Source organism: Piliocolobus tephrosceles, chromosome 18 (genome assembly GCF_002776525.5).
Source record: "Piliocolobus tephrosceles isolate RC106 chromosome 18, ASM277652v3, whole genome shotgun sequence".
Taxonomy (NCBI): domain Eukaryota; kingdom Metazoa; phylum Chordata; class Mammalia; order Primates; family Cercopithecidae; genus Piliocolobus; species Piliocolobus tephrosceles.
The window spans coordinates 66,244,290-66,265,758 of record NC_045451.1 but is presented as its reverse complement, the minus strand read 5'-3'; the positions used below and the strand labels follow the sequence as shown (position 1 = coordinate 66,265,758).

The following is a 21,469-nucleotide window of genomic DNA, read 5'->3' as shown; positions in this document are numbered from 1 at the left end:
GAGGGCAGAGGAGGAGATGTAGGTGTGGGAGGCAGGGGTTTAGGTGGAAGTGTGGTGAGGAGGGGCAGAGGCGAAGGTGCGGAGGTGATGAGATGATCACATTCTGAAGATATTCTGCAGGTAGAGCCACAGGATTTGCTGAAGGATCACGTGGTGCATGAGAAAAAGTTACTTCTTGATGTTTTTGTTGATTTGTATTTTCTTTGGCTTCAGACTCTGGGAGGATGGATTGGTTGACTATTCTGGAAGACTCAGGGATGCCCTGATTTGGGGAGAACTTCAGGTGTTCACTTTCGGACATCATAGGTATGATGTAGACTTTTAGTCGACAGAAAAGAAAATCCCACACTTGTCCTTCAGACTCTTAGGTCTGGTGGCAGAATGACAGATGCATGGCCATAGGGATACATATGCTTGCAGTGGATGGAGGAGACCATTTTATGGGGCAGAGGGAACTTGGGCAAGACTTGTGAGTGAAGGTGGTGTTGGAGCGAGCTTTGAAGTATAGGGTGAAAGAGTGCTTGGGGAAATGGGTGGACTGGGGGCTTCTAAACACAGAAGCAGCATAGCACGTTCAAGGGCATTGGAGACTTAGAAGCTCACGCAGCACCTGGAGCACTGCAGCTCATTGGGTCATTCATGACTGTTGAAGCTCGTGTGATGAGGCTTGGGAATCAGGAATAGCTGAGGACACCTGTGGTTGCCTCCACTGTTGTATGGAGGAGAAGTCAGTGATGGGGGACGACTGAAAATACTTCATTTCTTAGAAAGAAATAGCTTGTCGATTCCACAGCTGCTGGGACCCAGCTGGAGAGGAATGCCAGTAGAAAACAATAGAGCAGATGCTCATCTGCGGCCCTGTTTGGTTACTCTTTTATACTCTTTTTCCAACCAGTGTTTCTCAAGCTGTAAAAACGCTGGGTTCCTAGTCCCTAGTTGTGCTAAAGTATATCATAGACTGAATTTGGTGAATGGCCCTTGAAATCTCTTTGGACTCACTGCCGGTCCCGCTCCTGGGTGACTCTGAAAAGCTCAACAGGGCTGCCTCGGTGAAAAGAACACAGTGAAGATGCTATGAGAAGATAATTGAACAGATTTTCTTGGCATTCAGGATTGAGTAAATAAGAGATTTGATCGTGAGGGCTTTCTAAAATAAAATTTCTTAGGTTCTAGAAGTTACCTGGGGAAAAGAAATTAAAAAAACAATCTGTTAGATGACCAAGTCCCCAACTCAGGGTTGAGTGTTCAGCAAGTTTTTGAGGAGTTGAATTGAAAGCCCTGGGTCAGGTCTGGATAGGTGTCCAGATTGGAGTTGTCACTAAGGCTGAAACTGAAGGTAGCTGGGAATTATCATTAGCAGAGTTCTATTATTCCCCCTTTCCTGTGCAGGCTTCTCTTTCTTTCTCTCCTATTCTCCTCAATGGCAAGCTTATTCCAATCAAAGGGAGGCACTTCTTTGGAAAGAAGAGGAAATAAGATGTTTTCAGCAATAATCGTTACTAATATATGTGGAGAATATCCTTACCACATATGATTACCTAATATTCTTCTCAGGAGAGACTGAGCATGACTGAGATGGAAAAATATCTCCATTGTGAAATACAGCTTGATATAAGTACTGCATCTTACTAAATTTAAGATCTTAAAATTCAAGAATGTAGTCAGCATATACCTTCCAAATAAACCAGAAAAACAAAATGATGTATCCATCTATGAAACGCAAAAAAGCGTTAAGATTGCTGCACCACGTTGTCATAGTAATCAAAATATGCACAAATTGATAGCCTTGATTAGCGCCAATGGTCTTTTGTTTTCTACTTGTCGTTTCTGTCTTCAAATGCAGTTACTCAGTAGCTTTGGGGTGGAGACGGCCAGTGGTTGGCAAACTTTAGTTTGTGGAAGAATCACCTGTGTGCTTATTAAAAGTGCAGATAATGAGAGCTTACCACTCTCATTCCAGGCTGCATTTCAGAATCCTACTGTAGCTTTTAAAAATTACCCGTGCCTGGAGCCTTCCATCAGAGACACTGTCTGAATTGGTGGGAGTGGTACCCAGGCGTGTGTGCTCTGGAGATTCTGTACACCTGAACTTAAGAATGTGTTTGTTCTCGGGCGCTCCAGATGCTTTTGCTCCAAGTGGTCTGAGTTTCATCCTCTGCAAACCTTAAATCTTAACTGTTTTTGCTCCATTTGCTGAATAGTGGCATCCAGTTACGTTAAAGTAGGATGAATACTTAGGTGTATTTCAGATGCATTAAATTATATTAGAATTATTTTTTCTATAAAAAACTAAGTTAAAACAGTAGAATGGTCACCTAGCAAAAAGAGTGTTTAAAAAAGTAATAAATATAACTTTGACTACCATTCATCCCTAAGAAGAAATACTTTCTTGGTTTGTTTTCGCCTAATCACAAAAATAGTACTTTTGTAGAAAATCTAAAAAAGTGAGTCAACCATCCAGAGATGATCACTCTTCGACATTTTGACTTATCACTTAAGTCTGTCTTTTCCTGGTGGGTCTGCATGTTGAAAACCGTGGACTTAATCTGCAGCCTCTCCAGGGTCAATAGCTAGTGCTCCCCTCTCCAGCTGTCTGGCCTCTGATGGTAGCTCACCTTTTCCCTCCTAAAGAACTACCTTCCTCTCTCAGGGAATAGTTTGATCTGTCTTCCTCTGTATCCTCCTTTTTCCTACTTTAGGTCAGAAACTCAAATAGGGGCCCAGGAAGCTCTCATCTAGCCCCAAACTTGTGACGCTTTCCAAAACAGACATAGCTCCCTGGGAGAATGTGTTGGGACCAATGTTGTCCACGCTTCTCAGTCTCTGTTTTGCTTCGAGCAGCACCCCTCGTTTTCAGCTTCCCCTCTTCTGGACCCAGTTCTTTGCCAAGGTCTACTTTAGAGGAGCAAACACCCCTTTCCATGCGTGTTTGAGGAACCCTCTGAACAGAAGAGTTTAAAATAAGGAATTAGTGTAGCTTCTTACCACATATAAAGCTTCCACTTAGACAGATTTACTTTGTGTTCGTTTTAAATAGATGAGCTAAAGGATTTAAAACTAATTTCATTGTGAAAAGTACAGTAATTAAAAAAATTATCAGTATACGAAGTGAAGCAGGGTTTGCTGTGATTAAACCTTAAAAAAATACCGAGACACAAAGAACCTATAAAAAAAATTTAAAAGAGGAGCTGCATTTCAGCCTTTCAGTTTTTTCAAATTTATTTCTGAGTTAATCCCCTTTGAACTGGAAATATGTGGATTCAAACATTGAAAGAGCTATTCATTGGCTTAGTTGCCCATTGGAGACAAAGCATTTAAAATGGAACATCACACCTGTAGCTGTTCTGTCATTTTTGACCATTGTGTGGGACATTCAACTCCCATAGTCAGCGTATCAGAAGGCAGCCCCAACCACAGGGCGGTCCTTTTATCTACTGAGCCACCTCAGAGGCAGGAGGCAGGAGGGAAGATGGCGGCTGAGCCAGCTGTCTCTTACGGCTTCCATAACAGAGTATCTGACGCACAAATGGGAGCCCTTTCAGTGCTACAGGCCCACAGTGAACAGCCCTGGAGTAAGGAATCCTCTTATCACCTTCAGAGAACTTGATGAGGCACTGCTTTCAGGCGACTCATTTGTGTGCCAGGGAGACCTTTGAAAGAACATTCTTTATAGTTCTCCATCCATTGCTGGTGAAGAGATAAAAGTGGATGCATTACAGTAAAAACAGAATTATTAAACACTTGGCCTCACATTTGTATTGAAGGATGAAAAAAAAAAAGCCAGCAGTCTGTCAGACTCTCCAAGAATGCCAAAAGAGTCCTCCATTTCCTCCCTCTGTAAGAATTGTGATAAATTCTGTTGTGAACGCTTAATTAATTGTGGTGCAACAAAGTCAATGATATAGAACTGTAGGGAAAACCAAATTCCATTAATTTGGCTTTGGGCTACAGAAATGGCCTAGAAAACGTTGAGATCGAAAGGAGTGGGTAACTGATGAAATTGAGCGTATTCTATATGAGGGAGGGTTGAAAGCTATTAATTGGTGTGCATTTCTGTTCAGTGCAGTGTACCATAGAACAGCCAAGGGGTTTCAGGGGTCAGATTGAATTAGATCCCATTTCCCAAGACATCATTTGTAGACTTGTGACTTAGGACACATTTAGGTTAAATGAAACTGATACATTCAGTCATTCATTCATTTAAATATTTAATGACCCCCAGGCTGCTAATGGTTACTTTGTATGATTTTATAAGTATTAAATAGAAACAATAATAGAATACCTGGAATTTTTCCATGTATTTTATTTTCTGTAGTGATAGAAGTGGCTTTTTTCCCCTATTTCTTTATTGATTTGGTCAAACATTATTCATGCGGTGTGAGTCTTTAGTACTCACCACCTGGGACACCTTTCAAAGGTAAGATACAAATATTTACAGGCTGGTTGCCTTCCTGGGTTCCCAGAACGTCCTACTCCCCCTCCTTTGTTTTCTTTCTCGTTCTCACCACACGTGCTTACAGTGACTAGTTTTAGGGACCTGCATGAAGCTTACCATTAGGAGCTAACCACAGAGATAAAAGCCTTGAGACTTGTGTGCAGTTACAAAAAATGTCCAGGGCAACTCCTTGTTCTGCTGTTCGTATGAATTTACCGGGCTCCTAGAAATAAGTACTGTACTGTACTGTTACATTCATGAGATGCAGAAACACAGACTGTTCATTCATTCATTATTTGTTTAGGGTCTATTTGTATGCAAAATTCTCCTGGACAGACAGGGAATTAGAAGCACAGATTATTTGTGCCCAGGTCATTTTGAGACAGTCATTTTGAGACAGCCATTTTTGTTGTTCTCTCTGTCCTTTGCCCTGTGGTATTGGCACCTACAAAGAAAAACCTGAACCGTGGATTCTTCGTCAAATATCCCCAGATAGTAGAGGGTATATTGCCCCCTCACTAAGGTATAAAGTTGGAATTTTTGGCATAACCTTTTCCGTATTTTTAAAATTAGTGGCTCTGTGAAAGAGAGACCCATTTCAGAAGGAGTTGCAGAGCTCTTTGGTGGTGGTGGATGACTGTACAAAGAGTCTGACTCTTTTAATTTATTCACTCTCTGTGGTTCACACCTCCTTTCTCACAGATGCAGAGTCAGATGTTGGGTAATAGAAAAATATGCTCCTGAATTAAGGTGCCAAAGATATCTTTTTGCTAATAACTTCTTCTCTGAATAGAATTGGCGAAGAATATAGAGAAAATATGCTACCTTCTTTTCTCTCCTCTTTTGATTTTAGCAAAGGAATGCTTGGAAATTTTCAACAGGGTTGGACATTTATGTCTTGAAAGGTACTGACTTTTAATCAATTTGAGGTTTCCCACTAGTAACAGCTTCAAAATTGTAACTGATTACAATGTGGGCTCAGTCTGTTTTAAAGCTTGAAGCCACCATAGTGGAAAGTTATGAGTTGTTGGGTATCAAAAAGCAGACTCAGTGCCATTCATGTTTTCTCTAGAAACAACAGTGAGCGTTTTTTTTTTTTTTTTTGTTTCCCGGGAATAAATGTCAACCTGTGACAGAATGACAGAATCTTAAAGATTTACACTAGATTTACGTTTTTTAACAAAGGAAGACACTGGTGTTGTAATGCCATATATATACACACAGTAAGTATTTAGCAGGAAAAATAGTCTTTAAAACAAAATATAATTTTTTTTTTTTTTTGAGACGGAGTCTCACTCTGTCACCCAGGCTGTAGTGCAGTGGCACGATCTCGGCTCACTGCAAGCTCCGCCTCCCGGGTTCACGTCATTCTCCTACCTCAGCCTCCCAAGTAGCTGGGACTACAGGCGCCCGCCACCACGCTCGGCTAAATTTTTTGTACTTTTTAAGTTGAGACAGGGTTTCACTGTGTTAGCCAGGATGGTCTTGATCTCCTGACCTCGTGATCCACCCACCTTGGCCTCCCAAAGTGCTGGGATTACAGGCGTGAGCCACTGCTCCCGGCCAAAACAAAGTATAACTTTTTAAAAATTTGAAGTGACTAATATTTGACTTACAGTAAGTAAAAAGATAAGATGGCCTATTGGCAACATGCAATTGCAGATGATCCCATAAAGCAATACCTTTGATAGACTGCCCATTTCTGAAAGAGGAATAGGAGGTGAGGAGTAGGTTTTACAGCATACCAATGTACATGACTTGTGTGGGAGAAACAGCTCTGTTATTGGAGGCAGAACTCAGGTTTAATTCTTGATGCTGTGCACCTTATCCTGTGACTTAGACAAGTTGCTCACTAACCTGGCTTAGCCTCTGTCCTGTTGAGGTGAGCTGAGCATGCAGAGAGCGGGAGGGAGGTGTTACACCCACCTGTGTCTTCCGAGTGACCAGCTTCCTCTATGTTCTCGGGCGTCATCCCCATTTAACTAAAAAGTAATCACACCATCACACACGGCTTACAGAGATTATTTCTGTCAAACTCATGAAGATCCTGTGCATTTTAGACACACAACTTTCCTTTTAGGGAACCATCAGGGAGGGTATGATCAGATTTGTTTGAAGTTTAGTTAAGAAGCAAATATGCAGTATTTAAATTATGCCTGGCACATTGAGGGCTCAATGGCGGTTTCTCCCTTACGAAGGGTGATTTATGGTTAATAGAAAATGGAGAAAATAGTTGCTATATTTAGTTTATTCACTCACTCCAGGATTCAGTTTACCATAAGTGCTGAATACTTTTGTTCTTATGTATATCATTGATGCTCTGAAATGTCCATTTTGATTTGATTTTTTTGCTTAAAACCTCAAAGATGCTGTTGTGGGGATGCCTTTGCTAAGGGAAATGATGTCATCAATTCTGAAGTCCATTTCTTTTTTCTTTTTTTTTTTTGTTTTGAGATGAAGTCTCTCTCTCGTCGCCCAGGCAGGAGTACAGTGGCGCGTTCTTGGCTCACTGCAACCTCCACCTCCCGGGTTCAAGCGATTCTCATTACTCAGCCTCCCAAGTAGCTGGGATTAGAGGTGTCCACGACCACATCCGGGTGATATTTGTATTTTTAGTAGAGACCATGTTGGCCAGGCTAGTCTTGAACCCCTTACCTCAGGTGATCCATCCACCCGGGCCTCCCAAAGTGCCGGGATTACAGGCGTGAGCCACCGCGCCTGGCCATCTGAACTCCATTTTAATGATAGGGAACAGTGGTGAACTATTTTAAGCACAGCTATCAGGAAGCTCAATTGAAATATTTGTGTTAACTCCTGGAAAAAGTTTTTTTAGCAGTTTCATATCTTGGAAACAACTCTTTAAAGTATTTCTGCCATGTTTAGAACAATGTGTGAAAATGCTTGTCAAGTGAAAACGTGTATGTCGTGGGAAACACTGCCCTGTGCTTAGTGAGGTGGTGCTTTCTAAGTCCAGCCCAGGGCGAGGCAGGATTCGCGTGTAGACTAATAGCACTGACAGAATTCTTGTGTAGACCACACAGAAACTTTAAAAGCAAGTTTCTGACAATGATGGCATCCGTGATAGTCATGTAAAAATGTCATGGAGACTAAAATTCTCTGCCAGATGATGTCGAAACAAACGTGTAAGTGCAGGTTTCATTTATCCATTGGTTGGGTTCTCAGACGAAGTCTAGAAGCATATTCTCTACTCAAGAGGCCAAACTTCTTCGTGTTAATCTGTTTTAAATTTGCTTTTTCGGAAGACTGGAGCTGTCACTTAAACCACAGGAATATATCCGTTATAAATGAAGGCTGGCATTACTTTTCGCCTGAACTGGATGATTTTTAGAAGTATTGCTGATGATATCGGGTTCACGAATGATTTCCCACGTTAAAGGTTATGGAGCATCCAGCCTAGAAGAATCATTGTCAAAACTTGACGCTTGTTTGTTGGCAGTCTCCCTGCCTTAGGGCCTATTGGAAACAATATTTTTGCCACTAGGGATCCCTGTGTTTTAAGAGACCTAACATTTGTGGGAGCCTTTTCCTAACCAGCTTGGTGCATTTCTCGTCTCTCACCAAAGCTGCGGTCAGAGCTTCTGATGGGTGCTGGACAGGCACCACCTGCCTTCCTTCCCTCACCTGCTGCCTTGCTCTGGCATTTTCCCTCACCTGGACTGTTGCCATTGCCTAGTCACTGGGTCCCCTGTTCCTACCTTGCACCTGGTCTCAGAAACCAGAATGACCTTTTAAAAGCATCTGTAAGACCCTATCATTCCTCACCTCAGAATGTTCCTTTGCATTTAAAATAAAATCCAGCTCTGTAAACCCATGGGATCTGACCCCTCCTCACATCTGCCTTATCTTGTACCCCTCTTCCTCACACCCCCTGCATTCCAGCTACCCTAGCCTTCTTTTCATTCCTTTCCCAAGCCTGGGCAATCATCTTCTGTGTCACAGGCTTTATCGCCACTGTGTGTATCTGCATAGGGCAGATTCTTCTTGATATTTCAACACTGGTTAAATGTTTCCTTCTTGGAGAAGCTTCCCTAACCATCCAGTCTAGGGCAGCCAGCCGTTTCCTTTAATTGGGTTATTTAATAACATCTGTCTCTAACTGACACTTTTTATTTCTTGTTTTCCTCCAATTAGAATGTCTTCTCCACTAGACATCTTTGTTCATCTTTATTTGATGTATCCCTAGGCCTCAGAACAGCTGTTCAGGAAATGTTTGTTAAAGGAATGTATTAATGAATGAAGCAATGATATAGCCAGTATTTCTAAGTTAATTCATAAGTTTCCAACATAAAACAAAAAAGCCTTGTCAGTACATACAGCCATGTCACTGCTGAATGTGCACTTTCCTTTAAAACAGCAAAACAAACTCTCAGATCCTCAGAGTCTGAACCTCTTTTCTGAACCTCTGAAGTTCAGGAATCCTAGTCTGGGAACTTCCTTGCGTTTGACAAAGTGTTCACAGTGCAGAGATCCTAGAACAGAATTTGAATTGGTTCTTCTGCCACTCCCTCAATAGACTTAATTTGCAAGTAGTTTTGCCCCCAGGGGAACCCTGCCTCTCCTATTAATACTGTCACTGAACTCTATTAGAGTTCTCTGCTAACATAGGTCCCCTTCCTCGAGTAGGGGCATCAGCTGCCTCCTTTGCTTATTAAAAGGTATTTGGGTACATGTGGGATCAACCAAAGATTCTTGGTATTTCAGAAGCACAGGCAATTTTATATGCTGGCATTTGGTACCAGTTGGATTTGGAAATATGAACATATAGTGGTAAGGTGGATGCTTCCATAGTCACCCTATCTAGATATATATTCTAAACTATATTTGTTGCTTTTTCTGCTCACGCATAGAAGAGCTAAACATTTTTGAACTTAAAAGCTAAAAGCTTACTGCAGATAAACTAGATTTTCCCAATCTATTAAGTAAGCGTTTTTTTCAACTTTTTCAGGTTATCTGGGTAAAGTATTGCTTCAGTGAACTAAATAAAACTTTAATAGACTCAAACAGTTAATGAAGCCTTCAGCCTGAGCCACACAGCGGTGGGAGAGGTCGGCCGGCCGCTTGCTGGAGTGCTGGCGGCTGCCTGCCTCAGGGCTTTATGCCCTTGGGCCTTGTCAGTAGGCTCAGGTAGTATCTGTCTTCACTTAGCAACACTTCTTGAGATTTCTTGCTGTGACTATAACAATGTCTTTGGTTCTCAGGAATCCTAGCATTTTGGAATTTTACAACAGAAATGGAAGCCACATTCTGTTGAGGTCACAGAGCAAACGGCAGAGTTGGGCCCAGAACCCATTTTTCCTGCCCGGTCACAGTACATCCCTGCACTCTTACTTATTCCTCATTGCCCTTCTGTCTTTCCGAAGTAGCCTGTGATGTTTGTGTTTAAAGTTTAAAACTAGTTGTTTAACTTGAGACTGAAAGTTAGTGATTTTTTGTTTTAATCAGACAGGGGTTCTTTCCTGTAAAAATCCTTTCTGTCCCCACAGACTTGGTTAAAGCCCCATCTCTGGGCTGTGTTCTCACCCCCTGGGCATGGTGCTGGGCTTGCTTCTTGAGGTAACCTGTCTGCATGTGCATTCCTTGAAGCAGGGGACTGGGCCTGTGGCCTTATTATTAAAACAAAAACCATTATGATTTTTTATTATTATTAATAAAATATTAATTTTATTGTCTCATTTGGTTTTTGTTTTAAGTTTATTATTATTGTCTCATTTGGTTTTTGTTTTAAGTTTCCAGTGCCGATTTGTAACTGTGCAATGCTGTTATGAAATGTTTGTCTCCATATTGATGAATGTTGGTAATCCTTTGTAGATTTATAGTAACTGTTGTGAAATTAACTCTTGAATTATTATGTCTCCACAAAAATTCTGACTTTCTGCCTCTTACGTAATCTTAAAAAGTCAGTCAGCTCCACAGGAGTTGGTGTATTGGCCTTCAAGATTTGAAATTAGCATGGCCAAAAAGCTTGTTTTTTACAAACCGTCAGAATTGTCCCCGCATCTCAACCCTTTATTGTCAACTTTTTGAAGATATTTAATAATGACCAGTCCTGAATTTAACCATTTTGCACTTTGAAGAGAAACTTGTCCCCGCTGCCCCCTCAGGGCCTGTGTGGTCTCTGCGTTTGGCCTAGCTTTGAGCTGAAACAATGGAGAAGCCCAGTTGATGCTTTCTGAGATTCCCATGGCTGCCAGATGAACCCTGAGTAACGAGATGACGTCTCCTTAGCGAGGGTCAGGCGGCCTTGCGGGGCCTGCCTGTGTCTGGCTCACTCTCGGTCCCTTCTCCTCACCTCTCATCACTCTCACGCACCCCTTCCTTCCTGCCAGAGCAGACCGTGTAACCTCACGCAAGTAAGGGCATGCGATCCTCCATGCTGTTCTGCTTTTGCTTGATCGGAGTCCTCTGCCTAGAACTTCTTCCATTCTTTCTTTTACTCTTTCTCTCTCTTTTTTTTTTTTTTTTTTTTTTTTTGGAGGGGGGATGGAGTTTTCACTCTTGTCACCCAGGCTGGAGTGCAATGGCATAATCTTGGCTCACTGCAACCTCTGCCTCCCAGGTTCAAGAGATTCTCCTGCCTCAGCCTCCCGAGTAGGTGGGAGTACAGGTGCCCACCACATACATGGCTAATTTTGTATTTTTAGTAGAGATGGGGTTTCACCATGTTGGCCAGGCTGGTCTCGAACTCCTGATCTCATAGGATCCACCCAACTTGGCCTCCTAAAGTGCTGGGATTATAGGCATGAGCCACTGCACCCAGCCTCTTCTACTGTTTCTTTAAACACAACTCAGGAGGTGAAATTGCCAAGAATGAGGTGGATTGGAGTTAGGCATAGAGAGGGAAGTGCTGTCCCAATCCCAGCATGAGCCTCATGAGCCTCTGGACAGATGGAGGCCACCAGCTGCAATGGGGAGGACAGGAGTCAAGCAGATTGGGGGGTTGGCAGCAGGCAGGGGGTGGTGCAGAGATCAAAGGTTTGGATGGAAAAATATTCCGTTTTAGGTGCTTCTGAGATAGCCAGGTAAAAAAGTGAGAAGGAGAGTTGTATTTATGGATCTGAAGCTCAGCGAGAGGTCACAAAATTTGGAATTGTCATCATATTTGAAATGAAATGGATGAGCTCTCCAAGAAAGAGGATTTGAAGAGTGAGACGGATTCATGAAGAATTGCGACGTTTAGAAATAGAATATGAGAAATGGGATATGCAGAGACAAGTGGAAATAAGGAAGAGTAGCCAGAAAAGATAGAAGGAAACCAAGAGGGTGTCAAACTGGAGAACTGAAAGATGAGAAGGGATGCCACCTAGGATTAATTGGCTTGTGGGGAGGTCATGGTCACCTTAGCAAAGTTACTAGAATTATGAGGCATACACTGAAGGGTGAGTGAGTGGGAGGATGTGGTGACAGCAGGAGAAGAAAATTCCTTCCAGAAGCTTGGCACCGCAGAAAAGTAGAGAGGTAGGGACCTACTAGAGGGAGTAGGAGAGTGGGATGTGAGACCATTTGGTCGTTTGGTTTCTTTTGGGGATTTTCTTTTTGGATGGATGATACTAGGGCATTTTTTTTTTTTCATGCAATTAGAAAAAATTCAGTAGAAGGGCCAAAGAACATTACTGTCTTCTACCTTGCTAGCAACTGATGGTTTTTAGCAGACTGGTGGATAGTACTCAGTAGTCACAAATACTTAGGCTAAGTAGGGCCCACTTCTCCTGTAAATTTACACTGGGAATATAAAAGAAAAAAAGGTTGGTGTTAAAAAGTTTGTTCATTTGAGTCCTGTATCCTCGTTAGACAGGTAAATAGTATGAAGAGGTTTTCTTTTATGAAGTGCTTTGTTTTTCTGTAGGAATCCTGTCTTACACATAAATGACAGAAATTTGTATTAAGCATTTTCCTTCACTAAATCTTTAGTTTGTGTCTTTTAATAAAATGCCACTGAATTTTCATGTCAGCAAGAGAGGTAGGTAAATTTGAATACAGAAACTAATTTAGCAGTCATTTAGTTAGGAGATGGAGATTTTAGAGCTGCCACTTCTAAAAGTGGAAAAGATGAGGATTAACTGACTTTTTTTTCTTACTTCTGCGGAATAAAAAATTAGAGCTGAAAAGGATCAAAGCCCAAAATGCATGACAATGGCCGTCTTTTTATAGGTGAATTAGGTTGGAGATTGTGAAGATGATTTCATTCACACCTGCACAGGCATCCTTTGAAGCTCATTACCTTTTCTTTTGGTGTTCATTTAATAAATATATTCCTGAGAGAGGCATATTGAAGTACGATTTGCGTTCCTTTAAAAAAAATTAAGAGCTCCTCTTGCCATCTGCCTAGCATACTTATGAATGTCCTTACCCCAACTTTTAGGATTTGGAGTTTCTAGGAATCCACACCTTTAAAGCCTGAGCAAAACACAATTGTAAGGTAAATTTAGTATCAAGAAAAGACAGTTTCAGTAAAAACTAAGCATAAATACATTTTGTATCACTTTCTGTTTGGGATTTCAAGTGATGATATTTGCTTCCAGTAACCCAAATAATTGGCAGATAGTTTGGTGCAAAGTGAACCTATCAGAAGAGATGGGAACTTTGGAAAACAATAGTCTTTAGTTAGTTGGAAAGGGAAGGCTGTGGTTTTAAATGGCAAGCACCATCCTAGAAAGCAAGGAATAAGTATAAGAAAAAGAAGAACCAAAGCAGTGTAAATATCTTGAAAATCTAGTTTAAAAGAAATGTTTTGGCATTTGGGTTTAAGAGTGAAGGAGCACACTATAAACTTATTAAAATAACGAGTTAAAGTTAGACGTATTTTATTGTCTTGTCTTGTCTTGTATTTATTTTTTTGAGACAGAGTCTGTCTGTGTCACCCAGGCTGGAGCACAGTGGTGCGATCTCAGCTCACTGCAACTTCTGCCTCCTAGGTTCAGGAAATTCTTGTGCCTCAGTCTCCCAAGTAGCTGGGATTACAGGCAAGCACTACCACGCCTGGTTAATTTTTGTATTTTTAGTAGAGACAGGGTTTCACCATGTTGTTCAGGCTGGTCCTGAACTCCTTACCTCAAGTGATCCGCCCGCCTGGGCCTCCCAAAGTGCTGGGATTACAGGTGTGAGCCACTGCGCTCAGCCAGACATATTGTATTTAGATGTTTATAATAGTTTCCCATTACAAATCAGATTATTGCTTGCTTACACTGGTATGTGGGTAGGGAAGAGGAAACAAGTTTTGAAATAGAATTTGCTGATCTAGGCCATCTATACTGGTTTATTTGTAGGAATAATAAGAGCTTATGTCCTTTGAGAAATGTGGAATTAGATATTGATTCTAGTGAGATTCCAGCATTAAAAAGCTGTTCATTTCAAAGTTTTATTACTTTATCTGTCAGTAGCCTTGACAGTTTTATTTTATTAAAATTGGCCAAAACGGCAATGATTTGCATTTATTATATTATGCCTTTAGTGCTGGAAAATTAATATACCTAGGAAATACGTGACAAGGGCATAGTAGATTATTTTGAGGTATGAGCTGCTGTGATTTGTGTGATATACAGCAGGTAAGGTATTATATGGTATAGTCATAGATGATAATGGTACATTATTTTGTTCTTTAGATAGTTGGTAGGTGGTTATTGGGCTCTATCCATTTTACATTTTTATTTGGCTTGTGTACTGCTGGCTCTCTGCTTTGGAGATGGTCCTGGATTTAAGACAAAAGCAGATGCAAGATGGTTTCCCGACTAGGATGATAACACTAAAATCATGGGATATTCATTTGCTCAGGAAATAGAATGAGCAATTTCCTGAGCAAATGAACGCAAGCTAAAGTTGTTGATTTCTGCCTCACATCACAGTCCGAAGTAGGTGGGTCGTGGTCCATGAGGTCATCCAGAGACCCATGCTGGAGCGGGTGGCTCTGTCATTCCCCTGAATGTGACATGTCCAGGATTGGGTTTAAGACCTGCATATCCAGCCAGTGGGAAAGGGAAATCTAGGGCAAGTGGCTTTGTCTTTCTGAAGATGACCTAAACATTGAGTGCATTTTTTTTTTTTTTTTCTGTTGTCTCCTTGGTCCAGTCTTAATCCACAGCCACAGCTCATTGTAGTCTCCAGCTGCGTGAAGGGCACCTGCTAAATCCCAAAGCTTAGTTACCAAAAGAAGATGGAGAACATGAATTCCAGAGAGCATATTTCCAGCACAGACTAGGAGCACCTTGAGATGGGGGGGTAGTAGTTACAACAGATGCATCTCTTTTCTAAACCACAAGCAGTGCTTGGCTTATATTTGGTACTCAGTAAGTGTTTGGTGCGTTGAATTGACTATTAAAGCTAATCCTTTCCCTTCCAAAAGATGGAATTTGATCAGAGGCTCTAAATTCTGCAGCGCCCCACAACCTTTCCTCCTCCTCCACTGTTTTCTCTCTATATATAGGCTATTTTCCAGGATAAGCATACAAAAGAGAATATAATATTTACTTTTAAGATTTGCTTGAAAATCTAAAATGTATTATAACAGGAAAAAAGAAAGTCTGTTCATTTTATTTGCATCACTACCTTTCTCTGTATTTGGACTTGATATGTACATATGCTTTGGGCAACTAAGCACATGCCAAATTGATATGTCTCTTTTATTCAACAGAACGAATATCTGGTGATTGTGAAAGTAACCCTAAATAGAAAACACAGATATAGCATTTAGTTTATAACCTAGATTGGTATTTGTGATGTTTCCTTTTTCTTCCAATTATTAAATATATTTATATATATATTGTGAAGATAGGAACTAAGAAATTACTGGTTTTATTATTGCGCAATTCTATATTATACCAATTATATAATTTGCTTAAAGCACTACAGTAGTCCTTTGCTTATATTTTTACTATAAAATTAGAATTAGGAAGGGAAATTATATGACAATAATGAGATATTTGTACTTGAGATACTTACTCCATGTACCTAAGATAAGAAGTTGCTTAAAATGACATGGTATCTATTTGGCATAATAGCAGCTCTCTTGCTGCTTAGAGCAAAAATCTGCTTTAAAAACATAGTGGCATATCTTATTAGTAAGAGAAAAATGTCATAGCAAGAAATAAGTTATTTAGGTATTATCATGTTCAGTGTCCTCATTTGTTGGCACGTGTGGAAACCGAGGCACGAAATCCTGAAACATCTTGACTTGCAATCTTTGGGAAGATGTTCATATTTTAGAAGATCTTTTTAAAGGATGTATCAGCAGATTATTATATATTAAGATCTGTTGTTTGAGTTCCTTATGAGATATGAGATAAACTTACCACACTCAAGGGAAATAGGGGGAAGCCAGGAAGAAGATGAGAATTAACTTGGGAGGAAAGGAGAGGTGATCCTGCCTGTGCCCCTCCAGCTATGGCCAGTGGAACAGATCCCGAGTCCCTGAAGAAGCTGCTGTTGTACCTCGATTGCTAACTCCAAGAGGGATAACTGGATTAGGAGAAAGCACATGGGAAAGGCATTTGTTCCTTGAAGTGTCCGTAGATTTGGGGGGTTGGGAGGGCCCCTGTGTAGAGATAGGAAGGGGGAGGGAAATGAGAAAGAATGTGTGCTTCCATTATTGAATCATCCTTCCAAGCGATTGAAATATATATGCAGGTTAACAGCAAATTTTTTTAATTGAATGTAAGATACTTCATTATTATGACATTTCTTTAATGTCATTTCACAATCTATTGTGGCAAAAATCTAGTAGGAATAAAGCCTGTGATCATTACAAATCAACTTCTCTTCCTAGATAAATGTTAGTTTTGAGCTCCTGGTGGGCACCCATCTCAGTGGTGAAATTGACAAGTCATCTGTCGGGTGTGTGGAATAGGATAGGGTTTGGTAGCATCTCCCTTTCTCCTTGTGGTTTTCTTGAGCTGTTCACAGTGAGCATCCTAGTTTTCTTGCAGAGGGAAGGTAGCTGCACGGAGTGACCTGATCTTCCCTTTTTTTCTGCTTGCAGAACAATCAACTATGACGACCGAATCTGGATCAGACTCGGAATCCAAGCCGGACCAGGAGGCCGAGCCCCAGGAGGCGGCGGGGGCGCAAGGGCGCGCGGGGGCGCCCGTGCCGGAGCCGCCCAGCGAGGAGCAGCAGCAGGTCCTGGAGCAGTTCGCCTCTGCTGCAGCGCACAGCACCCCAGTGCGGAGGGAGGTGAGCCCAGGCCAGAAAACTAATGACTCCGTGTTTGCTGAGCTGCTCCAGGATCATCTTTAACGTTGGTCTCTTAGTGCAAGAGGCAGCTATGAGGGGTCATCTGTTGTTCCCATTCTAGCCCCAGGCAGATGAAAATGTATGCTATTTTAAGGCATTCAGTGAATGACATTCCACAGCCTTGCCTGGTAACGCCTTTTAATTAAAACACTGAAACTCACTGAAGTCCAGGCTGGAGATTATTGGTCCTATCTGGATTTAGAGGAAAGATAGACACCAAACTGACAGCTTTAATTATGCTTGTGGTTGTTTTTTCTTTCAAGCCTAAGGGCTAGAGTGAGTTTGCATTTCCCCAGGCATCGCCCTGACCCTAATGTTGCAGATCTGCTTTTATTATCATCATCATCATCATCATCATCATCATCATTATCATCATTATCATCATCATTATACTTTAAGCTCTGGGATACATGTGCAAAATGTGCAGGTGTGTTACATAGGTATACACGTGCCATGGGTGGTTTGCTGCACCCATCAACCCGTCACCTACATTAAATATTTCTCCTAATGCTATCCCTTCCCTAGTCTCCCAGCCCCCGACAGGCCCCAGTGTGTGATATTCCCCTCCGTAAGTCCTTGTGTTCTCATTGTTCGACTCCCACTTATGAGTGAGAACATGCGGTGTTTGGTTTTCTGTTCCTTTGTTAGTTTGCTGAGAATGATGGTTTCCATCCATGTCCCTGCAAAGGACATGAACTCATCCTTTTTTGTAGCTGCATAGTATTCCATGGTTTTTTAGCAGATCTTCAGATAGGTCTTTCCCTCCCTATACACATCTATATTTTCAACTCTTTTCCCTGTACATGTTTGAATAGTCAGGAATAATGCATTTCTTTTAAAAGCTTTAAAGTATGGTTTACCTGCAGGCCTTGAATAAGTCCATATTTAAATGTCTTTTGTCTTAAAACTTCAAACCTGGAATCAAAATGTTTTGGAGTGCCAATTTGTATGTAGTAAAGCAATCTGGTGTCCCCACAAGTGATTGGCCTCTTGTATGTCAGAAGTGTTTCACACTAGAAATTCTAAGATGTTGAGAGAAGAGATATAATCAGCATATTAGTGAAAATCTTTGGAAGTCACAACATTATATATTTGCAACCTGATTGTTTTATTTCTTTACCTAGAGTATTTGCAGGTTTGCCTCTTTTTTTTTTTTTTTTTTTCCATTTTATACTTACTAAAAATTTGAGGCCGGGCACAGTGGCTCACGCCTGTAATCCCAGGACTTTTGGGAGGCCGAGGAGGGCGGATCACCTGAGGTCGGGAGTTTGGGACAGCCTGACCAACATGGTGAAACCCTATCTCTACTAAAAATACAAAAATTAGCTGAGTTGTGGTGCACGTCTGTAATCCCAGCTATTCGGGAGGCTGAGGCATGAGAATCACTTGAACTTGGGAGATAGAGGTTTCAGTGAGCTGACATTACACCACTGCACTCTAGACTGGGTGACAGAGCAAGACTCTGTCTCAAAAAAAAAAAATTTTTTTTTTTGAGGTAAAATATACATATAAAACTTACCATCTTTTTTAAGTGTACAGTTTAATGATAATAAGTACATTTATATTTTTATATAAAATATACCTTTTATATTATACATATTTATATTTTTTAAAAATTCCTTTCATCACTCCTCCTCCCTACTCTTCTCCCTATGCTTCCTAGCCTCAGATAATCACCATTCTACTCCCCATCTTCATGAGATCCCATTTTAGCCCCCACATATGAGTGAGAAGATGCAGTATTTGTCTTTTGGTTTTTGGCTTATTTCACTTAATGTAACAGCCTCTAGTTCCATCCGTGTGGGTGCAGATGACAAGATTTCATTCCTTTTTTCTGGCTGAATAATATTCCATTGTGTATATATACCACTCTCTAAAAAATTCATTCTCCTGTTGATGGGCATTTAGGTTGATTTCATATGTTAGCTGCTGTGAATAGTGCTGCAGTAAACACTGGAGTGCAGATGGGTTTTCTGTATATCGATTTCCTTTCTTTCAGACGTATATCCAGTAATGGAATTGCTGGATCATATGATAGTTCTATTTTTAGTTTTTGAGGAACCTTCATACTGTTTTTTGCAGTGGCTGTCCTAATTTACATTTATGAGGATTCTCCTTTCCCCACATCCTTCCCAGCATCTATTACTGCCTGTCTCTTTGACGTATGCTGTTTTAACTGGGGTGAGATGATAGTCTTGATTTGCATTTCTCTGATAATTAGTGACACTGAGCATTTTTTTTCATATACCTGTTGGCCATTTGTATGTCGTCTTTTGAGAAATACCTGTTCAGATCTTTTGTCCATTTTAAAATCTCATTTTCTCTAGCTGTTGAGTTGTTCGAGTTCCTTACATATTGTGGTTAATAATACCTTGTCAGGTAGACACTTTGCAAATTTTTTCTCCTATCCTGTAAGCTCTTTGTTAAGTTTTTCCTTTGCTGTGCAGAAGTTTTTTTGGCTGGATGTAATCCCATTTGTCTATTTTGGTTTTGATTGCCTATGCTTTTGAGATCTTATACACAAAAAAACTTTGCTCAGACCAATCTTCTGGAGCATTTCCCCAGTGTTTTCTTCTAGTGGTTTCATAGTTACAGGTCTTACATTTTTAAGTCTTTAATCCATTTTGATTTGATTTCTGTGGATGGTGAGAAATACGGGTCTAATTTCATTGGTCTCATATAGTTATCCAGTTTTCCCTACACCCTTTACTGAAAAGACTGTTCCCCATTGAATGTTCTTGGCACCTTTGTCAAAGATGAGTTGGCTGTATATGTGGATTTATATCTGGATCCTCTATTCTGTTCCATTGGTTTATGTGTCTATTTTTATGCCGGTACCATGCTGTTTTGGTTATTATAGCTTTGTAGTAAATTTTGAAGTCAGGTAGTGTGATGCCTCCAGCTTTGTTCTTTTTAGTCAGGATGACTTTGGCTATTCAGTGTCTTTTGTAGTTCCATGTAAATTTGAGGACATTTTTTCTAATTCTGTGAAGAGTGTCATAGGTATTTTGTTAGGGATTCCATTGAATTTGTAAATTGCTTTGGGTAGTATTGCCATTTTAACAGTATTAAGTCTTCTAATTCATGAGCATGGAATATCCTTCCATTTTTTGTATTCTCTTCAATTTTTTTCATCAGAGTTTTATAGTTTTCCTTACATCAGTCTTTCATTTCTTTGGTTAGATTGCTTCCTAGGTATTTTATATTTTGTAGCTGTTGTAAATAGGATTGCTTCTTGATTTCTTTTTCAGATAGTTCACCATTGGCAAGTTTAAACACTGCTGATTTTTATATGTTGATAAATTCTGCAATTTCACTAAATTCATCTATCAGTTCTCACAGTTTTTTGGTGGAGTCTAGGTTTTTCTAGGTATAAGATTATGTCATCTGTGAACAAGGCTAAGTTGACTTCTTCCTTTTCAATTCGGATGCCCTTTATTTCTTTCTTTTGCCCAATTGCGCCAGCCAGGACTTCCAGTATTATGTTGTATAATACTGAAAGTGGGCATCCTTTACTTGTTCTGGTCCTTAGAGGAAAGGCCTTCAGTTTTTCACAACTCAGTACAATGCTAATGTGGGTTTTTCATATATGGCGTGTATTATTTCGGGGTATGTTCCTTCTATACTGATTTTGATGAGGATTTTTAATCATAAAGGCATGTTGAATTTTATCAGATGCTTTTTGGAGTCTATTGAAATAATCATGGTTTTTATTCTTGATTCGGTTAATGTGATGTATCGTGTTGATTGACTTGTGTATGTTGAGCCATCTGCATCCCTAGGATGAATCACATTTAATCATGGTGAACGATCTTTTCAGTCCCCTTTTTAATGTGTTGTTGAATTCGGTTTGCTGGTATTTCACTGAGGATCTTTGCATCAATCTTCATCAGTGATATTGGCGTGTAGTTTTTGTTTTTGTTGTCTCTTTGTCTGCTTTTGGTATCAGAGTAATATTGGCCTTGTAGCATGAGTTTGGAAGTATTCCCTCCTCTTCAATTTTTTTTTTTTTTTTTTTTTTGAAGAGTTTGAGAAGGATCAGTATTAGTTTTCTTTACAGGTTTGATAGAATTCAAGTGAAGCCTTCAGGTCCTGGACTTTTTTTGATAGAAGACTTTTTATTATAGCTTTGATCTCATTACTCATGACTATTTTGTTGGGGTTTTCTGTTTCTTCATATTTCATTCTTGGTGGGTTGTATGTGTCTAGAAATTTATCCATTTCTTCTGGGTTTTCCAATCTGTTGCCATATAGTTGTTCATAATAGTCGCTAATGAGTCTTCATATTTCTTAGGTCCGAGTTGCTATGTCTCCTTTTTCATGTCTGATTCTATTTATTTGGATCTTCTCTCTTTTTCTTAGTCTAGCTAAAGGTTTGTTGATTTTGTTTATCTGTTCAAAAAACCACCTCATTGTTTTGTTGATCTTCTGAATTTTTTTTTTTTGGTCTCAGTTTCATTTATTTCTACTCTGATCATCATCGTTTCTTTTTCTTTTAATTTTGGGTTTGGTTCATTCCTGCTTTTCTAGTTCCTTGAGGTGCATATTTGAAGGCTTTTTACCTTTTTGACATAGACATTTATTGCTTTCCACTTCCCTCTTAGTACTGCTTTTGTTACATCACACAGATTTTTTGTCTTGTATTTCCATTTTCACTTGTGTTTCAAGAATTTTTTAATTTATTTCTTAGTTTCTTCATTGACTCATTGGTCATTCAGGGCATGCTGTTTAATTTCCATATGTTTGTGTATTTTCTGAGATTCCTCTTACTGATTTCTAGTTTTACTCCAT

General features: G+C 40.2%; 1 protein-coding gene across 4 annotated transcripts in view; it reads left to right on the top strand.

The window, feature by feature from the left end:
• EPB41L3 (erythrocyte membrane protein band 4.1 like 3) overlaps nucleotides 1–21,469 on the top strand; it is a 151,858-nt gene that overhangs the window by 38,989 nt on the left and 91,400 nt on the right. For all 4 annotated transcript variants that reach the window (XM_023228483.1, XM_023228484.1, XM_023228485.1 and 1 more), the window contains exon 2: nucleotides 16,425–16,618. In XM_023228483.1, the coding sequence (XP_023084251.1) occupies nucleotides 16,436–16,618 (183 nt within the window). In that variant the 5' untranslated portion in view covers nucleotides 16,425–16,435. The remainder of the gene's footprint in view (nucleotides 1–16,424; nucleotides 16,619–21,469) is intronic.